The sequence below is a fragment of the Orbicella franksi genome, chromosome 4 (genome assembly GCF_964199315.1).
Source record: "Orbicella franksi chromosome 4, jaOrbFran1.1, whole genome shotgun sequence".
Classification (NCBI taxonomy): Eukaryota; Metazoa; Cnidaria; class Anthozoa; order Scleractinia; family Merulinidae; genus Orbicella; species Orbicella franksi.
In genome coordinates, this window is record NC_138148.1 from 4,532,626 (window position 1) to 4,559,154 (window position 26,529).

The window sequence follows — 26,529 nt, forward strand, 5'->3', positions numbered from 1 at the left end:
TTAGTTAACCGACAAGCAGGCGCAAAAGTTAAAACGGTCAGTAAAAACACAAATTTTCTGTCTTTCACGTCATTTTAAAACGTCAAACGAGTCCTGATACTAAGCCATTTATTGGAAAATAGTTTATTTTCTGCCAAATAATCAAACTTATATCCCGGGAAATGATGATAGATGCGAATGCAGCCGTAACACTACTGGGAAACTTTTCCACCAGGACTCCTACTGGCACAAAGCAAAAGGCAAAAAAGAAATGGATTTAAAATATGATATACATGTAACGCTAAAAATACCTTTCAGTCTAAAAGTAATTATTGATTATGTCTCTTTGAAACATTTTCCACACGAGCTACAAAAGTTGCTGGTTGGCGAACATTTCGTTGAACATTCCGAGCAAACCTTCCCAACAATATTTGTTTGTTCAGTGCCTGGAGCCACATTGTAAACATGCTCCTTTTCACTTGCTGTACAGTTTGGTCTTAGGCTACAGTTTTGTTGGTGCATGTACTCGACCATGGGGTAAGAGAAGCCTGGTGGCGAACCGTAGATAGGGTAGTGCCCAGACCTCATGGGGCCTTGATAAGGCGGTCGGGTTTGGCGAGCAATAAAGCCTGGATGCACGCCTGGGTTATAGTGCACTACAGGACTTTCAGGAGATTTCAGAGAAGCCATGGCCTTTTCGTGACTAGGTAGAACGCACTCTATAACTCTTAACACGTCCCCATGACAACCTTTTAAAATTAGTTCCAGTACACTTCGCTTCTGAGTTGGAAAGAGTCTGGTGAGGAGGTCTAGAGGATGCAGTCTTGCACGATAGCTGGCAATGTGATTTCCAGGACTCTTGAGTTGCTCGTCGGCGGTTTCATCAGCAGAAGCGCGGGAATCTTCTCTTTGCTTATCTTGATCGACCGGCTGTTGATATATCTGGCAGATGCTACCATTTGTTTCGCCATTTGTCTCGTCACTGTCATAAAACACACTATCATCTATGGCCTCGGGAGGGGAAGGATAAGATGATCCCACTTCTGAGAATTTGCGCTTTGATCCTACAATGATAAATACAAAGTTATAATGCAATTGTTTACTAAATCATTGCAATCGAAATTAGTTTCTTTTCACAAAATCAAGTAATCAGTAAGGTGACGAGAATAAGGAAAATTATCAATTGGAGAATGTCGGGCTGATTGACGCAGGACTGAAAAATTAGAAACAGTTTGGGGTGGATCTCAACGGTTTCCAACATTTTTCAGTTCCCCCTCCTTTGTAGTATAGTGTGAATATCTTCCGATCATTGACAAACTAAATATGGTCAATCTCGTGACTCAAAAAAGGTAACCATAACAACAGCAGAGCCCGTTTAACACCATTTGACTTTGCATTAAGTGTTTATAACTCAAAAACAAAACCTTTGATCCCTGTTTTTTTCATGGAATTGTAGCACGCAATTTAAAAAAACAACCTTTTATCAAGTTTTTAAAAAAAATCATGGGAGGTGGTTCAAAAACCTCGAATAGCAGATTTGCACGATAGCGCAGGGGGCAGCCCCTGACGATACCGTCATTTGACTACAACTACCAGAATTCCTTTCGTTTTTTCTTTATTATTTAAATTTTGAATTCCCAGATGGGTTTAAATAACAATTGCCCTAATTAGCACGAGAAACAGAAAAACTGAAAGGATTCCGGTATTATAGCCAAATGACGCCATCAAGCAAATCGCCTATCAATGTTTCTTTGCTGGAAAAGAACACTGAAAAACAAATAGATTCCATGTTGCCGGCGTCTGTTCAGTAATTGATCACAGAAGACGTCAAAATGTGGTATGAACATGAGTGACACACTTGGCTATCACCTCGTGTGCCACAACAACGTGGAATCTATTTGTTTTATATAAGAAAGAAACAAAACAAACACTTAATGACGTCATGTATGCGTCTGTCCTCCAGTTGATCATGAGTAAGAGCAAGAGACGATGGACCAATCAAAATGCGAGAACTAATTTGACTTATTATATAAATAGTATTAACACTGTTAATACTGTTAAGTCTTTACAGAGCTGTTGATTTCTTTTTGAAAGAGTTGTGGTGATTGATGGCTTTCAAACGAACTTGTGAAAACTGTCAATCTAATTAAAATCGAATAGAGGGAGTAAGTTTCTAAAGGAACTGTGGTGCTGCTAACTAAACTCGAGCTGTCTTGCCTTGTCTTCTGTTGAAACAGAAATTACTAAATGTTTGATCTATCAACGAAAATTGAGAAAATTTCCTTAACTGGGGTTGTGAGTCATAAAATGAAATAACTTTTTCATTCCAACAAAAACCGAAGATTGTTGAATATTGTATTGTATTCGGATAAGAGACTTCCTTGGTTGGGCATGTCTAGAAAACCAGCATAGCGAGTAGTGTACTACGATTATAGGAAGAGGCAAAACTCAGTATGGATCAACTCGATCGCGTATTTGCTCGCATCCCATTGGCTAAGATAAACAATGGTTGCTGTTCTTATCCAATAGGATGCAAATCAGCGAGTTTCTCCAGTCCGGTCGAGGTTTGTCCCGAAAGCGAATAAACGCGACCGCAAGCATTGCGAGAAGTGGCAAATAGTTCCCGATCAGCCTGAAAAGCACTTCGGTTAGCCTAAATGGCTCGCGGGCTGGCCTAAATAGTCCGCTATATAATGATCATGAAGAGGGTAACATAAAGTTCTGTTTAGATTAGCCGCGACTGTTGGACACTATTCCCTGTTCGGCTGGCATGATTACAGCTATCAAAAAGCTCTTAAGGAAATGTAGGAAGAGATAAAAACGTTTGCTGAGCCGAAGCAAAAGGATAAGCGACTCTAAATCGGTCTGCAATAGCGCAGCCTGATGTAACAAGAATTTCCAACCAAACACTCCAAAAAAACTGACAGCTAACCACAATGGATACAAATGTTGTTAGTAACTGTATAGATTTACATTTAGGAAAGTAAACACTTTTTAGAATGCCGCAGATTTTTTGTTTGCTAATCGAGAACACCTTTCAAACGCAAGTTCAATAGCGTGTTTTCCCAGCGCTTTCAGTCAGTGTCCGTTTGAGTCTAGCTTAAGACTTCTTAGACTTCCACACTTTTCTTCTTGAGAGCTAAAACAACGCTGTTATGAGAACTAAAAAAGATACGCTTTGAATATACACTTGGTAGATTGTGAAGATGCGAATCAAAGAAAAAGAACTCTGCAATCATTTAGTAAATATTGCTTTCCAATTTCTTTACAAATTGTTCCCATCCCAAACTGATCCGAGAGTAGCCGAGCTACCCTATACCCCATTTATAAAAGCAAGCGAAAAGTCGCCATGTTAGCTGAATTTTTTTAAGGAACTATTTAATTTTCTCACCTTGGCCTGATGAAAGTGAAGCGTGTTTGGCCCTTGCTTCAACCATGATATCCAGCTTATCTGGAGTCGTGTTGTTATTGTTTGTATCAACTTGTAACGTTGCCGGACAAATAATGTTTGAAAGTGACTCACTCGAAGGATGCGGTGACCTGTAAACAACACAAGCGGGTTCAACGCTAACATCATCTACAAACTGGCTTCTCGGCGGTTCGTCGTCATCTTCTCGCTTGAGCGCTATTTGCGCCGCCATAAGCCGCTGCCGTTCGATGATCAAGCTGCATTTTGAACATGAACAGTCTTTCCACGGACACTCGTTCTTGTGTCCTTTCAATTTCTGCGTTATACCGTGATTCCGGCATCTCGCACAGCGCGGTCTCGGTTGAGAGCGACCGGTATTTTCATCGGACATGGTTGTTCGAAACAGTTGGGTTTCCTCTCTTGGTACTTGCGACAGCTTGGACTAAAACTGTTAGTTTTTCAATTTGTGCTTTTCCAATTAATTACCGTCAAACAGTTGATATATCACCTCTGGTATTTCTACTGTAAATGAGTTCTATTGTTTGCGTTGCAATTGATTCGCTTCGTGATTGGAGGAAGTCGGATTAGCGCCATTTTCTTTCAGCAATAGCTTGGTGCTTTTCATTAGCTAGGTGCTTGTATTAGTAAGAACAAATCTATTTTTATGGTAATATGCAAACAACCCGATAAAGTTATTCTTTCATTTTATTTTCTCTTTAGACCAACTGGATGTTGCGACTTATAGTTGTCTTGAGGCGAGGTCTAACCTATAGATTATAAAACTTTCACAAGCAGAGTAACGATCAGTCGGTCAGAATAAAACGAAGATCTAAAACCGACTCTCTTAATTTTCTTGTCATTCTGTGTTTACCTTAAGCTTTCTTTCAATTTGAATATAAATAGCGCTTCCTCTGGGTATTGCTTTTAAATATCAGAAAGATATTTTTATTCAAAAAATGCGACAGCTTTTAGACGGTGTCTTTGTGCGAAGAGTAATGACCGTCTGCCTTTTGTCTCTTCCACTCGCATTATTTCGCTGCTGACGGCAGACCTTTACTCCCTTCCACTTGTCTTTCAATATATAGTAAATGAACTTCACTTAGTTGCTGTCACTTAGGCTTTGTTTAATTTCCGTTCAATAGTGAACACGACCTACTTCAGCTTCAACTTCACTCGGAGATCACGCGCCATGTCACAAGAGCAACATTGAAGGAAAACAAAGGACTTACAGCCATATTAAAATCTTGTCCATGGCGTTATGTTTTCGGATAGTTTTTATCCCTTGATGTATTCTTTGGCGCTGACAGCAAAAATTGAGGATAGCAATTCAATTCGTTCGGGTAAAAACACTATGCACACCTCACGCAATGTTAGTTGTTTGTTTGTTTGTTTTTTTCCACGATGTTTGAAGTTTTAAGTCCCTCCCTTGTGCCGTGAACAACGTGTCTTACACGCGTTAAAAATAGTGCAGCGGCTTGAAGTTACAATCTTTATTGCATTATTTTTGAAGAGTGAAGACCTACGACGATACAAGTTTTCATCTAGACGAATAAAATCTATAAATACTCTTTTTAGAATACTTTCTATACTAATACTAGTTTGCTTGAAGATAGGACGTGACTACAATACTAATGTACTTCTGTCTACAAGATTAACTGAAAGAGAAAGTTGCTTTTATCGTAAAACGCGCGCTCCGCTGAATGCCATTGCTAGAAAAAGTCCATAACTCATAACAGCTTGTCTATGTTATAGTCGCCGGTATTGTCCAATATTACAGTATAGATTAGAGAGTTTTCAATTATCTCTTGCATTATTTTGTTGATTTTACCGTTGCTCAACCGTGTTTTACAAAGCTCTTTTAAACAAGCCATTCAGTTTTAGGAGATAAGAAAAGCATTGACAACAATACCTTTTTATACCAAATAACTGCATTAAATCGGCTGGACTACATTTTCGAGATCCTGAGCTGATTCATCTGTATTAGTTAATGCGAATTTATGATTATTACTTTATGCTATTTTATTATATATTCATCTATTTACCAATATTTATGTTAACCCTTTAACGTGCCGACTCAAGTAGTCAATGTTTAGTTCCTCCTTACTGTTTCAAGATGTTATCAGGTAGGCAGGTGATGAGATAAATTCATTAACTGATGTCTTGGTGTAGTCACCAAATTCTCCCAACACGGTCATTGAAAGAAATAATTGGCAATCAGAGGGAGAAATGAAGTTCTGATCTCATGACTACAAGAGTTAACACGTGAACCTAAGAGACTCGAACATTTACCTTGAAATAGAATATTTCCCAGGGATTTTACACTACACTGTATACTGAATTACCTTCATCAGTAGATTACATCATGAATTTACTCCAAGGCGAATGCCCGGGTTCATTTCACGGTTTATATTTATTAAAATAAAGAAACGACAGAATGTCGCCAAAAAAATATTTCACAAAACTAAATATATTACAAAGCCTTTTTAAAGTCATTTATGGTGTCACGAATTATTTTCACTACTGTTAATTTTACCCAACGGCAAAAGAAAAAAACTACATCTACGCTAATTACCTATCAAGCTACAAGATCTTACAGAAGCAGGTGTCTGGTCGGCCTGTCCATAGCTCTCTAAGACAGGCAGCTTACAATGTCTTGGACCGGCCTGTCTATAGCTCGGCCTAATCAACTATTTCTAAGACAGGCACGCTAACTACCACGGTGCTATTTACTATTCTAGTTGAGTAAGAAAATAGTTTTATGGTACAAGCTCGCATTTTTGTCCAATTAACGTTTCGGGTTATTTACATGCACTTTACTGTTCGTTCCATAAAGGCTTTTTTACATGTTGGCTTCGTAAAACATAAGAAAAGATTTAATTTTGTATAATTAAATGGCAAAAAATGAAATCAGCCACTGCAATTTGTATGTACATCTCAAAAAAGACTACCACTAATGCTCTCTTTCCATAGCATTTTCTACTCCCATCAGTCAGGTACTTCAGCTGACATATTACGGGTAGGAGGGTCGTTATTCTTACTACAACGTCTTGAAAGCCTTGAATATTTAACGCGGTCTACCGTGCATTCTGAAGACCATCACTGAACAGGGTATAGCTAATCATATCATCTCTATTCCTATGATTTCATTTCTTTGCCACATAAGACTGAAGTAAAAAAAGCTTAAAAATTATAATACAATGTTGTAGAAATATATCTCTAAGAAGCATTATGAAGAAGGTACTTGAGTACTTCATATGGGAAAGAATGATATTTACATGTTCTACAATTCGTACTATCTTTAGGCAGCTTGGCTGATGGAACTGGATCGGAGCTCGAGTGAAAGGCAAATTCAGAAGTCGCTCTGATACACTCGAGTGTATATTGTTTTAGTCATATTTTAGCGTATAAGACTCCTAACTTACAGCACTGACAAGTCTTCAGTCTACAATGCCATGCTGTTTCAGCGTTAGCTATTCATGTTACTTACGTCACTAGAGGGTAACATCAAAAATAACATTCGTGTTTCTAATAGCATCTATTCTATTAATTTTTATCCAGTCTTACTGGGTACCTCAACTACTGCATCTTCGTATCTCAATTTCATATCGTCTGGATAGAACTAACTTCAAGCTTTTTCGTCAGCCTCACTTTTTGGAGAACCGCGGGGAGAGAGGGCCGGTGGGCTGCGGTTATTTCTTGGTAGGACCCGGTCCCCGGAAAGGACTCGTCCAGGCGTGCTCATGGTCATTAAGGCGGCAGTTGCCGACCGCATACTTTGACTGTACCGCATGTCTTCAAGGTGGGGTATTTTTGCCAAAGCTGGAATCGTCGACATCGGTAGCGAGTTGTGCTCTGAGATGGACGGTATCAGCGGAGTTGGCAGGTCCGGGTTTTGCCGCTTTGAGGGATCTTTCAGTACAGGCATGGGAGCAGTTCCCGGATAATAAACACATCCGGGGCATTGGCCACTGGCACACTTGGATGCCGCATGGTACTCGACAGCGCTTAATGGTATGCTGTGAGGAATTGTGGGAGAGAGAGGTGAGAAAGCCGAATAGCTAGAAGGTGGCGGAGGGCCTGGGAAGAGGCCGCGTGGTACACTGGCAAGTATTTGCCCTCGGGCGAGGGCTTCCTCATGACTTGGAAGAACGGTCTCTATTGTTTGAATCACATCACCTCCGCACCCCTTTAATATCAGCTCCAGAACGTTTCGTTTCTGCTCCGGGAAGAGCCGTATTAAGATGTTCATGTACCTTGAATGGTCCGAAGTTGACATCACTTTGCCGTGTTCGCCATTGTTCAGAGAAACCTTCTCATTTCTTTGCCGTTTTGTGTCTGGTGACATTCTAGGCCGTCGCTCGTCCTCTTCTTCGTCTCGTTCACGTTTCCACCTATTGGGCAAAGCTTCACCGCTGTTTTCCATTTGAAATTCTGAAAAGAAAAATGATGATTATTTGAGAGCTATTATCAGAAACTACTGGCGAAGACACAACGAAATATTCTCGGCTATTACCAATAATCGAATCAATTTTAACAAATGGCCATATTTGCGAAATATAGTTTATATCATCCTCTCAAAATATCCAACATTTCTGAAACGTTACACGCCAAGGTTTAACTTAAAACAAGACGTTTTATCTGTTGCTTAAAACTGACCACCCTTGAAGTTGTCAGGTTGCTCGGAGATTGAACGTAGTTTGTCTCTGAACATGGCATGGGTTGGCAAAATAAAGCTAAATTGAGCAGAAAAGCGTCGAACGTTCTTCCTTCAAACGATTGTGATAAATGATGGTAATAAAAAATACAGCCTACAAGATTTCCAATCTACTTGTTAAATTAAAGCAAGCAAAAGCTTGAACTAAGCCATCCATTTGAATTCTAATCTTTTACCGTCTGATAAGATCTTCATAATACCGGATAAAAAAAATATCCAAAACTAGACTACAATGACCAATGACTCATTCACATACAGAGTAATATCGGACTACAGAAAGATTACCTTCAGTGCACTAAGATTGGCTCTTTTTGGTTTCGTGCAAGTCTGCGGAGGGCGCTTTTGCTTTCGTGACTGAACGCGATCCGATGTTAAATGACGATTAAGTTTCCTTTTTAATATATGCAAATGACCAGTATAGGCTTACAAGAAAAGGCTAAATCCACGGTCCCATTATTTATGTTTTAAATGTCTTTGAGAACTAAGATGGAACAGTTTGAGATCTATTAATTTTCTCTCAAGTTTAAACTCTCTTGCGGTCCATCTCCATTTTGAGCCAGCTTGACACAGAATACAATTTCCAAAAAAATAATTTGTCTAAATCCTTTGGGAAATAACTCAAACTCTTACAGATTACAATTTTGGCCTATTCTAGATGCTAGCATTTAATTTCAAGAAGTTAGATAGAACCTGGTTTTTCTCCTTACTTGCTTCACCCATGCAACCAACCAACTAAACAAAAGGTAGCTTTAAATTACCTGCCTTGACGTGTGGCAAGATTCTGTTTAAGTCTTTTGTAAGCACTGTTGGGGTAAATGCTCAGCTAGAACTTCCTGATTCTAAAGACATTTTGTCAGAATGCGCGGTGAAAGTAGGCAGTATTTTGGAGACCACTGGCAGCGTTTACAAAAAGGCGGTCTACAATAAACAATGCAAAAACTGAACATTTTTTTCATTAGGATTGACACACTGCAAGCGGTGTTTTTCTGCCATTGATTCAAAAAGCCTGTCAATTTAAAACACTTCCCTTTGGTTTAGAGACGAAAAGAAATCAGTGCAAGTTCGATAAAACCCAGCGGAAAAAAAAAAAAGAGATTTAAACAGTCGAGTTAATGTAATAACCAACAAAAATGGTGCAAAGAGGGGAAATCGGTTATTAACTTAATGGTTGAAAAAGGATAATTTTCATATGAATTATAAAATTGGAACTTGTTCCAAAGTCCAAACTTATAACTGGCAGTCATTCGTCCATAGCTTAACACTCAAATGGTTTTCTATGGCTTAAACATCAACCAGCTTTAAACTAGTAGCCTTATTGAGGTAATGAGGTAATTAGCGATAAAATTGATAAAGAAATCGCAGCTGGCCTTAAGGCCAAGAAGCAACTATAAGCTCTATGGTTCAGCCTCCGCATGAATGAATGCTTTCACTAAATCAACGACTGAGTTCACCGCAAAGCCTGATGCAGGCTAAGTTGTTTTTCTTTTGAAGGAATATCGTATGCAAAAATAAGGTTCATTTTCCGCACGACAGAGCAAATACTCGAATGGAACATACCGTATTCCCTGACGACCGCTTACAGGTAACCAAGCTCAATATGCTGACCCACTGTTTTGAGGAAATTGGAAGTGATAGCAATAGAAATTAAAACGTAAACCAAAGAATTTCTTCCCTCAAATTTCTACCGCATATAGTTTGACCTTTATCCTTTTGTAGTCGAGATTATCTAAAATTTTGCTCAATGTCGCTTTGTCTTTTGCCTTGTGGTCAGTACGAGTGCAGATGTACCGTGCTAAACGTCAACAACATTCCGTTCTACATAATAACAATAATAATAAAAATACATTAAAGCGTTCTCTGGTTAACATATTTAAAAACTATAATGATAATAATAATAACTACAACAACAATTTTCTGTAAAATAATTCGCTTTCTAATTTTTAACAGTCAGCTTCGAACAACTTTGGCACAGTTACTGAACATTATTCTGTTGGCTTCCAGACAAACTTCATATAGTCTCATAAAATCAATATCATGTGTCCTTATTGAGAAAACATCGCACAATCTTTAATAACAATATATTAGTCGACCATTTTGTTTTTCACCCTGGGTTCAAATCTTCACTACAGGCAACATCTTGCTATAATTACTTCAGTTTAACTTCTCGACAATAAGAACTTATAAATGGATACAGACCTTTAAAATATCAGTTGTACTCCCGCCAAGTATATGGCTCAAACCGAGGAAACCCTTCGAAATAACCAGATTAAGCTGTTGATTTTCCATTTCGCCTTATGTCAGTTATTTTGACATTTTATTGTTAACTCTCTATGGAAAACGGCGACGAGGTGTATTAAAATCAAAACTATTTAACAATTCACACTCACCAACGGTGAAATAAACGGTTTTGTGGCTGTTACAGGACGGCTCCTTGTCTTAAAATGATGTCTCGATCCAGCTTAATGAGGCCGATCGAGCAGAGCGGTGACTGCTCCAGTCTGGCAGAGCAAGTTCAACTCGGTACCAGATAAACTTGATAACAATCATGAAATACCACGATCTCTGCGAGTGTTTTTTTCTTTTTTTTTTTTTTACACTTTAATGCAATAACTCAGTAGGACCATTCTCACCACCGGCAATTGTTTTCAAGTAAACATGATGCCCTTGAAATTTTCGGCCCCGTGATTGGCTCCGCAGAAGCATCTGCATGTAACGGCATTAATTTCTTATAATTGTAAATAAAGAACAACGTGGCTTCACTGTCCGTTTCTCTGTCGGCTTCACTGAGTCTCAGTCGCGGTTAAACTTTTTTGTGGGCTTCAGCTGTCTCGCGATTAAAGGTCAAAGTGAGGTTTAGATCACATGTGCCTGTCATAAATTGAAACTTTCCGAGAGGTTCGTTAACCAGCTATAAAGAAACTTTAGGAACGTGTTTTAAATAAGACACTTGCAGCACGTGTTGGAAACAAGGCCGTTTGCACAGTGTATTGTTAAAAGTTTAACAATTTTTCAGTTTGACTCTTAAATATAGATCGAAGATTAAAGATGTTTTCCTTTTTGCAGCTTTCCCCCAGTTACATTTAAAAGACAGTCTATGTCAAAATGTATCTTGGAATCCTGTTTTTGATATGATATAAATCTTACAAACAAAATACCTCTAAATTCCTACCGGTAAAAAATGTGATGTGAACTTTAATTCACGTTAAAATCTTTAAGAGATTGATAAAAATGGAGAGTGCAACTGAAGATGTATCTTTTAGAAAAAATGATCAATGGCTGATTGAATAGCATAAAGCAGGCTTCTAACTGAACTTATTCACAGAGCAACAGCCAAAAATAGATTAAGTACCTGAAGCTGCTTAGAAAATAAACACAAAACTTCCCACGGTTTATAAATAAAACCATAAAAGACTGTGAAATAAAAACATCGCGGTTGAGACATAAACACAGGTTTCTATTTTCAGGGGATCAGAGTATAAACATGCAACACTTCTTAACCCATAATGCACTTCACTGAACGTTACCAGTTGTTTCTGTTAGTCTTCAAAATGTGGCACGTGTTTTTGGTTTGCAGTTTTTGAAACGTTTTACCAGAAATACGCACAGGTATTTTAAACTAAGTACTTCCATAGATGCAGACAAACGAATCTTTCTTATCGATGTCCTTCTGAAATCAGAACTACTTATCCAAGAAAGGAGATAAATTTACATATTATATAGCCGCAAGAACCATAAATGCAAATGTCTATGTCGATACAGTGTTTTATTTTATAGACAAACAGTTCTCAAATTTGTGATTACCTCGCTCAGTGTGTCACTCGAACGTCTTGGGAAAAAAAAAATCAGTGTTTTCGTATTATTTTTAAGATATTAGTCCAGATAAAATCTCAACTTCATTTACCGCAGTACTTTGACTACTATGTTTGTGTATACATCACTCGCTCTTTTCAAAATACATCGGTTATTAATAAACGCTTTATTAGGACTAAAATTTCTGTCCGTGATTTTTTCATCTTTACTAGTTGTACTCTATCTGTTCACATAAGTTAACTGAGGAATATTGATGTGAGCGCTTCGACAAAAAGCAAAAATTAAGTTGGAACTTTCCAATTTTTAACAAGCTACAGTTAGATTTGAACAAATATGTTCATATAAAAAGATGATTGCTTTCCTTCTCCAACAAAATCAATCAAAAGTAACACCAGTGCATTTTGTTAAAATTTTCTCGATTTCTAACTGTGTGCCTAGTTTTTGTGCTGACTGAGTTTGAATACTAAATTTCGGCTATGCTCAGACAGGCAATTTTTTCAAACTCCAACACTTTTGCTCATATGAGGATACTTGATTGGAAATGTTTTGTTTACACATGCTTTCTATTTACAAATAAACAAATAGAGAGCAACTGCTTTAGACGACTAAGTATGGTGACAGTTTAACTATCTTAAAATCAATTACAGCCCGAAGGCTGACGAATGTTCGTACTATTCTTGCGTTACTAAGACGGCGATAAGCTTTCTTAGAAATTAACTCAACTGACCATCCAAAGTGTACTATTTTTTGTGAATGTGAACTGTAGTTTTTCAGCCATTCATAAACGCAGCACTGATCGATAGAAGCACGGAAATAAACCAATGTACATTGTATAGATTATAGACTTCCGCATGAGACTCATGGCTCAAATCAGCCTAGAACAGTTCAACATGTTATTATAACTTAGCCGCAGGCATATTGAAGCTAACCTCCCATTAACGCTTTAAACAAAGCCAGGGCAAGCCAAGACTTCACTAGTGCCGTTTTCGTGCCGAATGTGCGCGCGTACAAACCCCGGAGCCAATCAAAAGATTGCAAGAGCATTAAGCATTCCAAATGTTTTCCACCCAGTTGGAAACTTGGGCCTGACTTAAATTCCATTCGAAAAGAACGATTTTTCCTATTTGGGACGTGAAGGAAAAGGCGGCTAAAATAATAAGCAGTTTATCAAGCTTACCTTCGTTTGCACTACTTGTAGGAGATTCAAACTCATTGCTGACTTCGTCGTTTGGCGAACTTGATCGCGAAGATAAACTTGCGCTTCTCTGAGTGATTTGACCTTCTCGCGGAGATGTTGGCGAAGGAGGGATTATTCTTGATGCCTTGTGCATATTTGGATTAAAACACAACTGCATCGAACCATAAGAAAGATGGCTCGCCGCCTCGTCGCTTTCTTGCTGTCTTCTAAGCGCCACTTGCGCGGCCATTACTCTTTGTCTCTCGGCTATAAGATTGCAATCAGAGCATGCACAATCTCGCCATTTGCAAAATCGTTTGTGTCCTTTGAGAATAGAGATGACGCCGTGGTTTCTGCAACGAGCGCACTTTGGTGAACGTTGTGTTATGGACCCCATTGGAGGCATCGGCGATGACTTGATTTCAGTTGAAGAGGGCTGCAATAAAAATAACATTACGTTAGCTTACCCAGTTAAATTCCGAGTCAATCTCACCGTACTAGTGGGTCGAGTTGAAGCGACCTCGAGGACTTCAGCGGACATTTATTTTACCACAAGTAAAGTTTTAAAGAGCCTCTTTAGTTTGCATGTCTAGAATCAAACACAAAAGCTTCAGAGGAGTTCGGATAATTTAACGCAAAATGTGCATTGTGATTGATTGCGAAACTTGTCAGACAATTTCCATCTACCTTGGCCCGTTGCTGTGAAGTCCGTGAGCCAAAATTACTGTTAAGCGTTAGAGAAAGCTTTTCAAACCAAGGAAAACTAGCTAGAGGCAGAACTACAGCAGAGGTGTCAATTGCTATACATCAAAGACACTTTTTAAGTGAGACAACAAACTGAGCTATTTCGGTTCGAGTGGCTGACTAAATTTAGCAATCTCAATAGAATATATTAAGCTGAATTGGCGAGAAATTTGCCTATTATTGTTCACGGGCACCGTCCGTAACATATTTGTGACAAAAATGTCTGGGCTTAATTTAATAGTTGAAGTATTAAAATAGAAACTTCTGGAGTAACTTATCAAGGGTGATTACGTCGCTAACGTGAAAACGTAATTTAATCTTGACTCTTGACGGAAATTTCTGGTAATACAATGAACGTGACAGTCTAGGCTTTCTTTTCAAATCAGCATATCATTTCTTTAAGCTGAGATATTTTTTGAAAACAAAAGAAAATGAAATTATTCAACGAGCAAAAAAAAAAAGTAAGAACGATCTTTCCCAGTTAAGATTTACAAAGCCTGGGCTCTATATTAAATGTTACAACTCTTAGTGATTTACAATTACTTATTAATAAAGAAAATGACAGATAAGAATTACTTTATCAGAAAGGAAACTATATGTACAAAGTCAGAACACAAAATAGAAAAATCCTGTTTAGATTTCCTACTTCCGTTGGCAATCTTTGTTTTAGCTTCGTTTGATAAGGAAAGACAAACGTTTAGAAGAAACTTGCCTCTTTAAAACAACACCAAAGACTGTGATACACAGAGGAGCACTCGAGCAGAACAACAAAATAGCAGAATTTTACACAATAAATCAAATCTACAGAAACAAAATACACTTAACCAAATCCACCGGGTAGAAATCTACTTACTTTAGCGTCACTGAGGTTTACAGCTTTCGTCGTTATGTTTTACCAAAAGATTAATCTACTAACTGTTACTAATCACTATTCTATACCGACGTCAGAGGTCAAGGTTGTAGGTATCTTTTCTAGCACATTCCTCAGCCTAAACAAACAGGTTTACTGCTCGGTGTTGTCATGGCAATACAAATAACCTGTCAAGGTACAAGTGAAACAATTCGCCAAAAGAAAGTCGCGATTTTTTATAGGCGGATTAGCACAATCTGTTATATTATCTAACTCCAAAGCTATGTTAAACTCATGGTCATGTAAATCAAAACAAGGGGCGGTGCGTTTTCTCCAGAAGGAAACAATTTAAAAGTTACGTATTGTGTTTTGTAATACGTTTTAACGCTTCAGCGAAACCAGCAAAAAAGGTGGCATAAGAAATATTTCATTCTGTTGTAGAGAACCTAGGTTTAATTGATCATTAGCCTGAATGCCGAGCGAAAAAAAACACTAAGAAAAAAAAAAAATTACAAACTGGTTAATCTCGAGAATTCAGTTTCCTTTCACAACATGGTTTACCTGGGTTTGCTCAAGTTATTCGAAACAATTTTTTTACCGCGGCGAAATAATACAAAATTTATAAGCCCGTGAAGTGTAAATAATACTTCAACAAAGGTCAACAGGTAAACGACAAAGGAACGTTATAAATGAATATCTTATATAAACCTCTTGTAGCTCTGCGGGACATAGAAAGGTATTGATAACTTAGTTTACCTTCATAAAGTTTTGAAACATTTCCACGTGGCCCCCCTGAAGAGTTCGAATAACAATGAACGGTTTGTTGTTTTACAGACCGAAAAACGTTATTAACTTCGTCAATGATATTCAGGAAAACTCTATGATTACCCCGTCGTATTTTTGTTGGATCCATTGTATCAAGAAAAAAGCCAGCTGCATTACTAGTATCGAAGAACGTTTTAAATAGAAAACGTTTTTAACTTGAAACAGAAATTAACACAAGAAAACAGTCTGTCTGTACGTGGTGTATTTCCAATTGAGCTTTATGTTTCAGAAAACAATCTTTTATGTCTTTCATGTCTTTTTAAAAGCTGTCACTAATGTCATGACATGTCTGTCATAGCTATTTAGCTAAAGTCAAAACTCCAAACTCCAAATGCCTTGGCAATGAGGCCGGCAGAGTTTCCTCAATGATAGGTATTTCGCAATCGCACCTTTACGGGCCTCAACACAGTTGTTCTCTGTGAGTCCGTGCGTCATTTGGACCCTGAACAAATGGATCAACACAGCGTGAACTAAATGCGAACTGATTAACTTGATTGGGATCACATCGCCATCATTATTCAAGTTCAAGAGATTCTTTGTCCTTCTTGAAGTTATCCAACGCCACAAAAACCTCCTATCGCTCTGTAACTAAGTGATGACCTTTCTTTGGTGCGACCACATGACGGGTGATTATCTAGCGTGTATAATTTTAGCATCTCAGTCTAAACTTGTATCCTCTATTCAGTATTGTGGTATCACACACTATACAGAATCTAAATTTAACCGTTTAGTTATAGTTCGTTTCTCGTGGGAGCTGTGTGCGGTAGCTGAACATTGCTCTTCCTACGTCACTGCACGGCTTGAGATTGTTTAAACTCCATCTTCAATGGAGGCCGCCTAACAACAGCAAGGCTTCTAGTCTTAGTTAAAATATTTATATTGAGACGTAAGACACGGCGTTGCCGTGAATTCAATAGCTAGTTTCGTTTGTTAATTTAAGGCTTATCCTTGCTTGAGTGTATTTACTCTGTTCTAGGACCGGGTGTCTGATAAGTTAAGATTATTGACCAGTTGTGTTGATAAGGCACAACTCAGTCAAAGAATCCACTTGTACGACCACCACCGCAGTGTTACAAAGGGAGGCTACAACAGCATTTCTTCGCATTGTCATCTCAACTATTCAGCCGTATTGTATGAATTCATTGCTATTTATAGCTACAGTTGTTGCCGAATTGAAAACTCCAGAAACTTGAAGGAATGACGGGGTAATTTGTTCGGAAAATCGGATGAGATTCGGATTAAGTGTCTGAAAAACAAATTATCAAGCTCTTTCCGTTTCCGCTTCTTTTTTTTTTTCTTGCTTAAAATATAACTGCTTAACTACCACTGCACAAACATTTTTCTAACCCGCCTTTGGCCCTTACTCCTCGACTAAATTTGATCAATTGACAAATAGACTTTAGGCGTTTAATTTCAGAGATTATCGTGATCTATTTTAGGATTGCAATAAACTCGCTCAGGTCAAGCCCAAATGTGAAGACATTGGCTGTCACCATGTTATAGACAGACTGTCGTAGTGAGAATCATTGCTCAACAAAGCTACAAAAATGATCGATCTATAACATCTGAACATCTAAAAATCAAGAAGTGGCATCTAAACCTGAATAAGGATGGTCTGGACAATCGAAATCTTGTTTTAAATATACTACGTTGTGTCAGCCATGCAGTAGTCTTTGACTTCTCATCGTTTTACTTTCCAAGTTTGGCTGATTAAATCTCCTGTGAGATCCAATGTTCAATCAAACAGTTTTGTTCACGGCTTTGCAGTTTATTTAGTTTGTTTTCAATCTATAAATATTGCAGTTACATTTCTATGGTTTAAAGCAATCTATAACAACCCGGTCTCACGATTTTTTGCTATTAAGTCTTCCTAGTTATTTTTCTGCTTTTTTTTTTTTTACCTCCACACGAAAGTAGTTGAAGTTAGCAATCACAACTCCTTGTTAATAAGAAGATACCTTGGTCCTCTCAGGTCAGTTTAAAGTCCATTCTCTAAGTTTAACAGCCAGGAGTAAATGTAATATTCCAGGAAACATCATGGATAGGAAAAAGATTCTCAAACTCCGTTCGGTACTTTTATATTATCTTAGTTATGTTGCGACTGACTTAGTTATGTTGCGCACTCGTGTGCGTCTTTTTTACTAAATCAATTCATTTTACACCATCCACAGTGTTTCTCAGGCTTGCCCAGGATATATACGAATAAATTATGTAAGGGAGGAAACTTAACTACTGAAATAACTAGAGATATCCTGCAATCGACCAGCATGCATCGCATCTAGAGCAAATAAAATACTACTAGTATTTCTACGAGTTTCAATCTCGCACACTGTCACTTTAAATTTGGTGTCGTAGCTCAAAATTCCTTGACTGCAACAAACGTCCAGCTTTTGAATGGTAAGCTCGACTTTTCCCTGAATGTTACTCTAGAGATTAAATTCCTCTTTATCTTAGTTCAGTTCTCTCATACTCCTAGTCACTTTATTATGCAGACGCTGGTGTTGATTACCAGTTTTTGTGTACAGCCAGGCTGATGAAGTCTGTACCTTAAAATATTTCGGTACTTGAATCCTGAGGAACAAACCTTGAACTCCCATGCTTTGATCAGGCGCTTATTTGTTGCAATATAAATGCATTTGCTGTCAAGCAGACATGTTACCCAGCAGAATTGCTGGAAGATGTGCATCGCGAATAAGTGTGCATTGTGTACGGCAGTCAAGAAAAGCAATTTATATTTCTAGCTGGCGACTAAAACAGTTAATGCAGTCCAGTACTATGCACTGACGGAGAAATTAAATGCTCACCATAAAGGAGCTCTCCCAGTTATAAGTTTAAAATACTGAAACATTACAGAATTGAAGAGACAACAACAAGCTTAATCAACACTAAAAATTACCTTCCTCATTAATCTACAAGAGAGTGAAAATCATGCTCAAAGAAGGGTACTTACTTTGCCACCAGAGATGTGGTACATGCTTGCTCGCGTGAATGTCAAGAGTTATTCAAAATGATTTGCCGACAGTTTATCCAAGATAATGAAAACAGAGTAATTACACTATTACTTCAACTGCAGGACAATCGGTCTTAAATAAGTTTAGGTGACTGGTGGTGCATCTTAACCTCTCAGTTTCGCTGTCGTAAAATTTTTGTTCACCATCCAGCTCTTTGCAATATAAGCCCGCCATTATATAGGCAATTCTAGAAACTGTGCGCGCCCTCACCCAAATCAATCACTGACGTTATGTGACACTAGCACGAAAAGTCGACCTTTTGATCTTAAAACAACTGAAAATGAGTTTAAAGATACTAATTGGATAAAGCAGACAGATTAGGCGATAAGTTGAAGACGCAGACCGGAATTCCAAGAACAATAACTGTTATTGACCTGTTGCTATCGTATTGTAAATTGTCTCTTCTAAGTTCGTCTGCCACGCCGGCGATAATTCGCCCATAGTTTATCACTCGTGTTTTGCCGCGAGACAGGACACCAAACTCAGCTATAGAGTAATTTAGCAAGTAAATTAATTTACTTACTATGGGAAAATCGTCCGAATCAGCCATGAGGTACGGTAAACAGACAATAAGCGTCGGAATATCTTACGATGCTGTGCGGATTCAGCCTCGCTGAAGTCGAACGGCAAGCTTTGCTGAGATGATTTTTAAATGTATCACTAGCCGCGGAAACGCTTCCTCGCCGACAAACATCTTCCGCTAAATTAACGGCGTAACTGAATATTGGCTACATTTATAACATATAACTGCAAACTTATACTATAATAGCAACGATGGAAAGTTACGTCAGTTCCCACAGTGGAATGTTCTTGAATGTGTCGCTCCAGTCAACACGCGGGCTCCAAATATTTGCGGACGGGCAAATCACTCCACGTAATCCTTATTAAAAACGTCCAAATAAACCAGAATTTACTCTATTGTGATCTGGGCAGTTTAAAGTGAAAAAACAAAATATTACCTTAAACATATAGTCGTGAAGCTATAAATTACTGAGCATAATCCTCATTTAAGATACAAAGCGTAAATAAACGAGAATTTGCTGTATTGTATTCGCAAATGATTTAAGGTGTTTAACATGAAAGAGCCTGAAAATAGCACTTTAAAAACGTGGTTGTAAAGGCATAATCCGTATAAAAATTTACTTCTAAATAAACGAGAATTTACTCCATTGTATCGGTAAACAGTTTAAAACAAATTCAGTCGCGTTGTTATAAATAAATTCATCGTCATGAATGATTAAAACACGAACGTTAAATGATTCTTACTGAGATAGAGTTAACAGCAACGGAAATTTGTTGATGATGTAGGGCGTTTAAAATGAAAAGCTATATGTATTGCATTAAAACACCAGTTCTTTCTACCTTCGGCTTTAACTGCGCATCACACACTCATTATTTATTTTTTATTTTGTTTCACTATAATTACGTAATCATGTATTGCTTTCTTTCAGCTAAACCCTTCAACAAGATACAAATTAGCGTAAGTAATATCTATAGTAAAACATGAAAACTTAATACACGAAATATAATTCAATTTTTTTTCGCTAAAAGGCGTGGTACGATGACAAACAGGTTAAATGAAAGGAAACAGCGGTCTGATATTTGCTTTTGTCATCCGTCCCTCTATAAAACGAATCTGAAAGAGTTATCTTCCTTTACCCCCAAAATTAAAAGAAATATAAGTTTTTTAAATAATGTCTAAGCCTTGAATATCGGATCTTCCAGTCGTCTTTACATTTTATTGAAGATTGGACTGAAAACTGGGGAAACGGAAATTTGAGATTCTCGAGTCGATTTACTTACTAAGGAATGCAACTTTCCCGGGTCAACATTATTGTACGGCTTAGTGAATGTAGCCATACGGAACGACTCAGTTCAGTAACACCCTGTCTGATGATGTGTGGACATAAGCATGTATGGAACATTGAAGACCTGCAACAATTAATCACAGACCCACCTTAGGACAGCTGTCACTCGTTGAAGTTTTAAATTTGCAATGCGCGACAAACAGAACTATGTCCGCATATCCATGAAATGGACAAAAACCGCCCACGAGCAAGCTTGTCAAATCTGGCCCACTCGCCGGAAATTCATTGTTACCAAGCTTGACTCATATTTTCTGCATAAAATATTATCACGCTAGGTTTGTTTCTCTTCTCTTAGCGAATTTGTCAGCTATAAGCTATGCTCACATCTCTTGCACTCGATTGTTCGAACAGTAGTGTGGTTTACAACACTTTGTCGTGTTTTAAGAAAACTTTAGGAATCAGTGAAACAACCTGTAACGAAGAAAAAAATCATTAAACACCCAATATGACCAATTTATTTCTCTTTGCATGTTTGAAGCTCAAGTGCTTCAAGTCCAAGAATACTGATGTGAACTAATATGGCACCAACACAGCTCAGAACAGATTAAAAAAAAAGAGTTCAAATTGTGAAAGCAGGAAAAGAAAAATAAACTGATAAGTTTTTTCAGGACCTTATCATTAAGTCATTACATGAATGGCGTGAGTACAGGTTTCTTTTATCTCTCCAACACTCTTTTACTCAATGAACTTAGTAACTGTAAACTCATCTTTCGTGTTTTCTTGGTCTAAGCAGTATTTCAATAGACTTCTTACAAACGAGGGAGAGAATGTGACTGTAATCAGTCAGTGTTTTGAAGGTTGAGTCCTAAGTCTATTACTTCAGTGTATATGAGCCTCATCGCATTAAGATCTAACGTCACTCTCCGCCTACGTAAAACTTTCCAAATAAGATAGAACGAATTCAACAGCTAAATAAGTTTACCAAAAACCCAAAAGAAAAATGTAAATGCACATTCCTGTGTAGAGACGCTTTCGATAGGTTTTATGAGATTGAGAATCACATGGTTTATGGGCTAACATGCAGTAATCCAGTTGCTGTGAATGGCAATATTGGACAATCACCTCTCGAAAGAAGGAAGGTGACATCAGATTTAACTGTTAATGAATATCACTGAAGAAAACAAAATGCTGTAACAAGGTTATATGGGAAATTTAACTCTCTTAATTGGGTTCCTGGCAAACTATTGCTTGAACTTTCTGTACTTCAGAGTTAGCTGTATAATTGTTTGTGGGCGTCGCGCTGAAACACCGCTCAGAACCTTCGGTGTAAATCATTACCGCGTTTCTTTTAACTAGCAGGGATCGCAGTCAAACAGCAAGTTATAATCAGTCAGTGTTTTGAAGGTTTAGTCCTAAATCTATTATTACTTCAGTACAAGCCTCATCACATTAAAATCTAAGGTCACTCTCCGGCTACGTAAAACTTCCCTGATAAGATAGAATAAATTCAACAGCTAAATAAGTTTAACAAAAACCCAAAAGAAAAATATAGATGCACATTCCTGTGTAGAGAGGCTTTCGATAGGTTTTATGAGAATGAGAAACGCAGGGTCTATGAGATCTTGTGCATGGGAATATTAGACAATCATCTCGGAAAGAAAGAAGATGAAAACAGATTTAACTTTTAATGAATATCTCTGAAGAAAAACAAAATGCTGTAACAAGGCTATATGGGAAGTAAAACTCAGTTAATTGCGTTCCTGGCTAACCAGAGCTGGAACTTTCTGTACTTCAGAGTTAGCTGTATAATTGTTTGTTCATGTTTGTGGGCGACGCACTGAAACACCGCTCAGAACTTTCGGTGTGAATTCTTACCGCATTCCTTTGAACTGGCAGGGATCGCAGTCAAACAGGAAGTTATAAAAACAGTTGCGTTATTTGCGGAGTAAACATGGTGGTTTATTAATCAGCTCAAACCAAAATCCAACCAACGAAACTGGCGCAGTTTTGAATCTACTCGTCTTAGCGTGTCTTAATCTAGTCTGCATGTAACCGCTTCATCAGATATAATATCTTAGCCTGTTTACGATAGGTTCAGTCTATTTTCAAGGAAAATGTTTTAAAGAAAGATCGACACAGAACTGAAGTGACATTGATTGAACTAAGCTGTTTTCGACCTACTCACAACTGAATTTATGTTCTATTCAGCAAAGTAGCCCACAACAGTAAGTTGCGAGTCTTTAATAAGCCAAAGAAATGGCGCTTAATGTTCCTTCCAGGATGCTTCTCTGTAAAACTAGTGTTCTCAAAACTGACATGTCAGGCAAACAAATACGTTCAAATCTCAATTGACATAAAATGCAGATTTTTTTTTTTCGGTTTGACCTCGAGTTGTTGCTCAAGATCAAACGCAAGTATAGCACCAAATTTATCACATCAAAGACAATGTTACATGTTAAAAGACTGACATGATAATATCGCTACATTTGTCTGTGGCTGATTCTTATTGATAAAAAAAAGCACATGGGAGCTCCATTGAAGTCTGTGGCCATTAATCGTCTGAAGTTATTTTTTTATAAGTTTGTTTTGTGTATGTTACTTTATCTTCACGCAATCTTTACGGATCATCTGTTTAAACCACATGAATTGCCTGGGGTTTCCGAAAAAAGGAAAACACATTAGTGTCGGAGATATTAGGCTTGAATATTTTTCATACTGAATCTCTGCCGACCTTACACCAAATAGAGTCTCTCGTTTTATATAAAAAAAAGACCAGGAAAGTGCAATCAGTTTTGAAATCTGTGATGTGGTCTTCAACCAAGTGAGTTACCAGAGGAGTCAGGATTAGCCAGGTCAGTTGAGGGTTGAGCTCTGGGAGTACAGTTTCGATCGTAACAAATGAAATATTCCCAACGTAAAATCAAATAATTCGAAGGTGCGATATTTTTCTAGCAATTCCAATCTCAGAAGTCATTTTGTCGGCAGAATTAAGACTATACTTCTCTTCGCCTGATAAATAAACTCAATTCTTTGGTTTATTATCCAGTACAAATGAAGAGGTTTCCTGTATTTGTTTCTTTAATGTTTGACCTTAAATCCGCGGAACATATACTTTAAGTTATGTCATGTAACTCGCGAATTATGCCCAAAACGTCCCTTTAGGAATTTGACTTTTCGTGAGGTTGTTTCGAAGATGACATCTCGTTTTCGCCGGCTCTTTGTAAACCGGCGGAGGCGGTGAGACTGGAGAAGGTTCTTAAGTTTCTGGGCGTGAAAGAGGGGTAACTTAAAGCCAAAGTTCGAATATTCAATGAAATATTTCCTCCATAAAATATCTGCTATTCTAAAGCCTTTCGAAACCGAAAGTTGATGGCAGAACTTTGTTTGATTTCCGCCGATAACGCGTGCTCGACAAGAAAACATTTCTTTTCGACATGATGCACGGTTTTCAGTCGGTCGTTAGTTTTGGGTGGTTTTGCATAATAATTAAAACAAACTCTGTCTTGTTTTTTTTTAATTACAATGATAAATCTCAGACAAATGTGGTATCAAACAGTTCAATCAGTCCTAGAATTGCCGTCATAATCAGGTCGATGACACTACAACATGCGGCACGAGGCGATCAAAGTGAGCAATAGCAAGCCGTCATGCCTTGCCAATAAGTGTTGTCTACCTCAGCGCAAAACACAGACCACGAAACAAAACTACATCTCCAAGAAATAAGAATGAATACGCTCTAAAGTTTAATTAGCCGCAATATTGAACTGTAGTAGTTCATTGGAGGACTATCAGTTCTTCTTCGGGAGCCTTCTGGCGCGAGCAGTGAGTAATCTTAATAGCTGAATAAAAAATAAGATCAGATTAACCTTACCATTGCGGAACTGGTCGCTGTGTCAGCCGAGGCTTCATTAGCAGATTGTGATGTTCCCTCTTCAGCAGCCATAGTCGGTTTGTAACTTGCTGACGTCTCCTTGGACACGCTGACTGCACGCCCGACCGCGCTGTCAGCTCCTAGCTACATTGAGGTCACTTACAGCTATTTTAAGCTCAAATCTAATTGTTTTCTGAACTCCTGTGGTAGTTTTTTCGTTGTTCTATTGTTTCACGTACAGCCTTACAAAAATAAAGTCGCTGCTATATTGGGAATAGAAAGGCGGTCCTAAATCATGCCCTTCTTTTTGTCAACCGTTTCACGACTAACATTTCTGTATTTGTCGTGGCGTGCGGGTGCGAGCTAAATACCGCAGTACATGAACTGTTTATGGCACCTGACTGAGACATAAGACCTAACAGCCGGCCGGGCGTGAATAAAAAACGCTCTCCACCCACGGTATGACGCGAGCTCGATGAATGAGTCATTCAACGGGCCAAGTATTAAAACAAGCCAGAAGTCTTTCCAGAAAATATTATTTAACACGCTCAGATATTTGCAATGATAAACAATTCAAACTGATAAGTTGCTTGGCAGCTAAGTTCTGTTCCAGCAGTTACTTCATTCTTTACTTGTTACAGAGTTACTTTTTTTCGATACAGGAAATCTACATGATATTAGCGACATGTCGCAAGGCTGCCCGGCTCCCGGGCTAAGCCTCTGAACGTTGCACTACATAGAAGTCACGACAACTGAGTCTCTTTTTTACTGCTGAAATATTTCATCAGATCTTAAATATATTTGAGGCAGCTAGAACAGTGCTTGATTTCAAGAGGCATCTTTCGAGCCGTCAGTGTGGGCGGCTTTTGTTATTATTTTTCATGGAGAAAAATTTACGTCTTTGGGTTAGCGTGACGGCTAGAAACATGTGGAATGTTCTGTCTCGCCGGCGCTCGCGTGATTTAGTCAAAATAACGTGATGGGGCGAAAGCACGCGATGCTAATATTAAAGCCACAATTTTACAATTTCATGACCCACGAAGTCTGCATTTGTTGTGTTCAAATCTTGCCATTTTTAGCTTTGTCTTCAACATTTATAAACTCTTAGCGTGCTTAGCTGATTGCCATAGAAACGAGAACCATTTAACGTTTAGGTAGGGTTTGTTTTTCGGAAGTTTGAAGTCTAGGAAACGTAATAATGATCTATACAAAGTATTGTTGACATGTTTTAGCCTCAAGCATGTCTGGCACACGAAAAGTAAATCACATATCGACACCGCTGCTAATGATATAGAACCATTCAAAGCTTAACACTGATATTATTTTATATCATGATTTTGAATAATAGTGGATGGACCCTGGACATAACGCTCACAGGTGTTTATAGCATATGCAGCAATTGTTTAAGGTGAGGAAGGGTCTATTAAATAACCATGGTTATTCACTCCAGTACATTCTCTACTTCCGGTTTTTCTAGATCGCGTGCGTTCAGTTAATGTCCTCTTTTCTTCAAAATTCTTCCAACTAATTAATCAAGTTAATATTGGCAGAGAGAGTCGTTTCAGATCAGTTGGGCGTCACATTTCAGTTCAGCCCAAGGGCACATTTTCTGACGTTAACATTCCTCTAGCTAAAAGTACTTAACTTTGACGTTATCATCGATTATGAGCCTTAAGAATTTCTTTATCTGCAAAACGTGCATTTATTGCAATTACGTTATAGTAATTGTTTGATTTTAACTGTATTTTCATCGCCATGGAAAAATAACAAACATCGTTTACTATTTTCAAAAAACCTATGGATTGTGACGACCCAAGTCGAATACAACACCTTCGCTGAAACAGTGCCGTCAGACTGACATAAATTTTACGATCCATTAATTTGTTTCTGGGCTAATGATGAACTCTAGAAGAGAGATTATGTAAATTCTATAATACAGTGAGATACATGTATATTTTTTAACTTGGCTCACACGACGTACGTCAATGCAGTAGAGGTATACCAAAATTAAAATGCGTCTCACTCCGATTACGTCATTTCTATTCGCCTGAAATCGATAACACGTGTTTATTGAAAAAGAAAAAAAAAATGTTTTTTTTTTCCTCGTCAGTTTACTCTGCCAATCCGCCACAGGTACCATTTACGATCCTCGATAGAGATAAGCACTATCTCCATTGTCACCAACTGAACAAGAACGCTGTGGCGCGAACTCGAATCCCAAAAACCCGAATTAATGATCGACTTCATTAAAAAGAGGAAGCGATTTTAAACAACTCCGGAAACAAGGGGAACAGTTAGCTGAAATTAAACGGTTCAACCTTGCAAAAATAC

At 38.1% G+C, this 26,529-nt stretch overlaps 1 protein-coding gene across 1 annotated transcript; it reads right to left on the reverse strand.

The window, feature by feature from the left end:
• On the reverse strand, positions 1–26,529 carry LOC145484341 (uncharacterized). The gene is made up of 5 exons (XM_081462972.1): positions 24,199–26,529; positions 13,090–13,525; positions 7,020–7,819; positions 3,371–3,830; positions 1–1,043 (listed from the first exon to the last, which is right to left on the reverse strand). Exons 1-5 carry the CDS (start codon positions 24,268–24,270, stop codon positions 316–318), a joined length of 2,496 nt encoding a protein of 831 aa, XP_081319098.1. The 5' UTR covers positions 24,271–26,529; the 3' UTR covers positions 1–315.

Coding starts and splice junctions, on each gene's coding strand:
- LOC145484341 (XM_081462972.1), bottom strand. CDS start 24,270: ATGGCTGCTGAAGAGGGAACATCACAATCTGCTAATGAAGCCTCGGCT. Junction 3,831..7,019: donor AAAGTGAGGCTGACGAAAAA/GCTTGAAGTTAG, acceptor TAACAGTTTTAG/TCCAAGCTGTCGCAAGTACC. Junction 1,044..3,370: donor TTCACTTTCATCAGGCCAAG/GTGAGAAAATTA, acceptor TTATCATTGTAG/GATCAAAGCGCAAATTCTCA.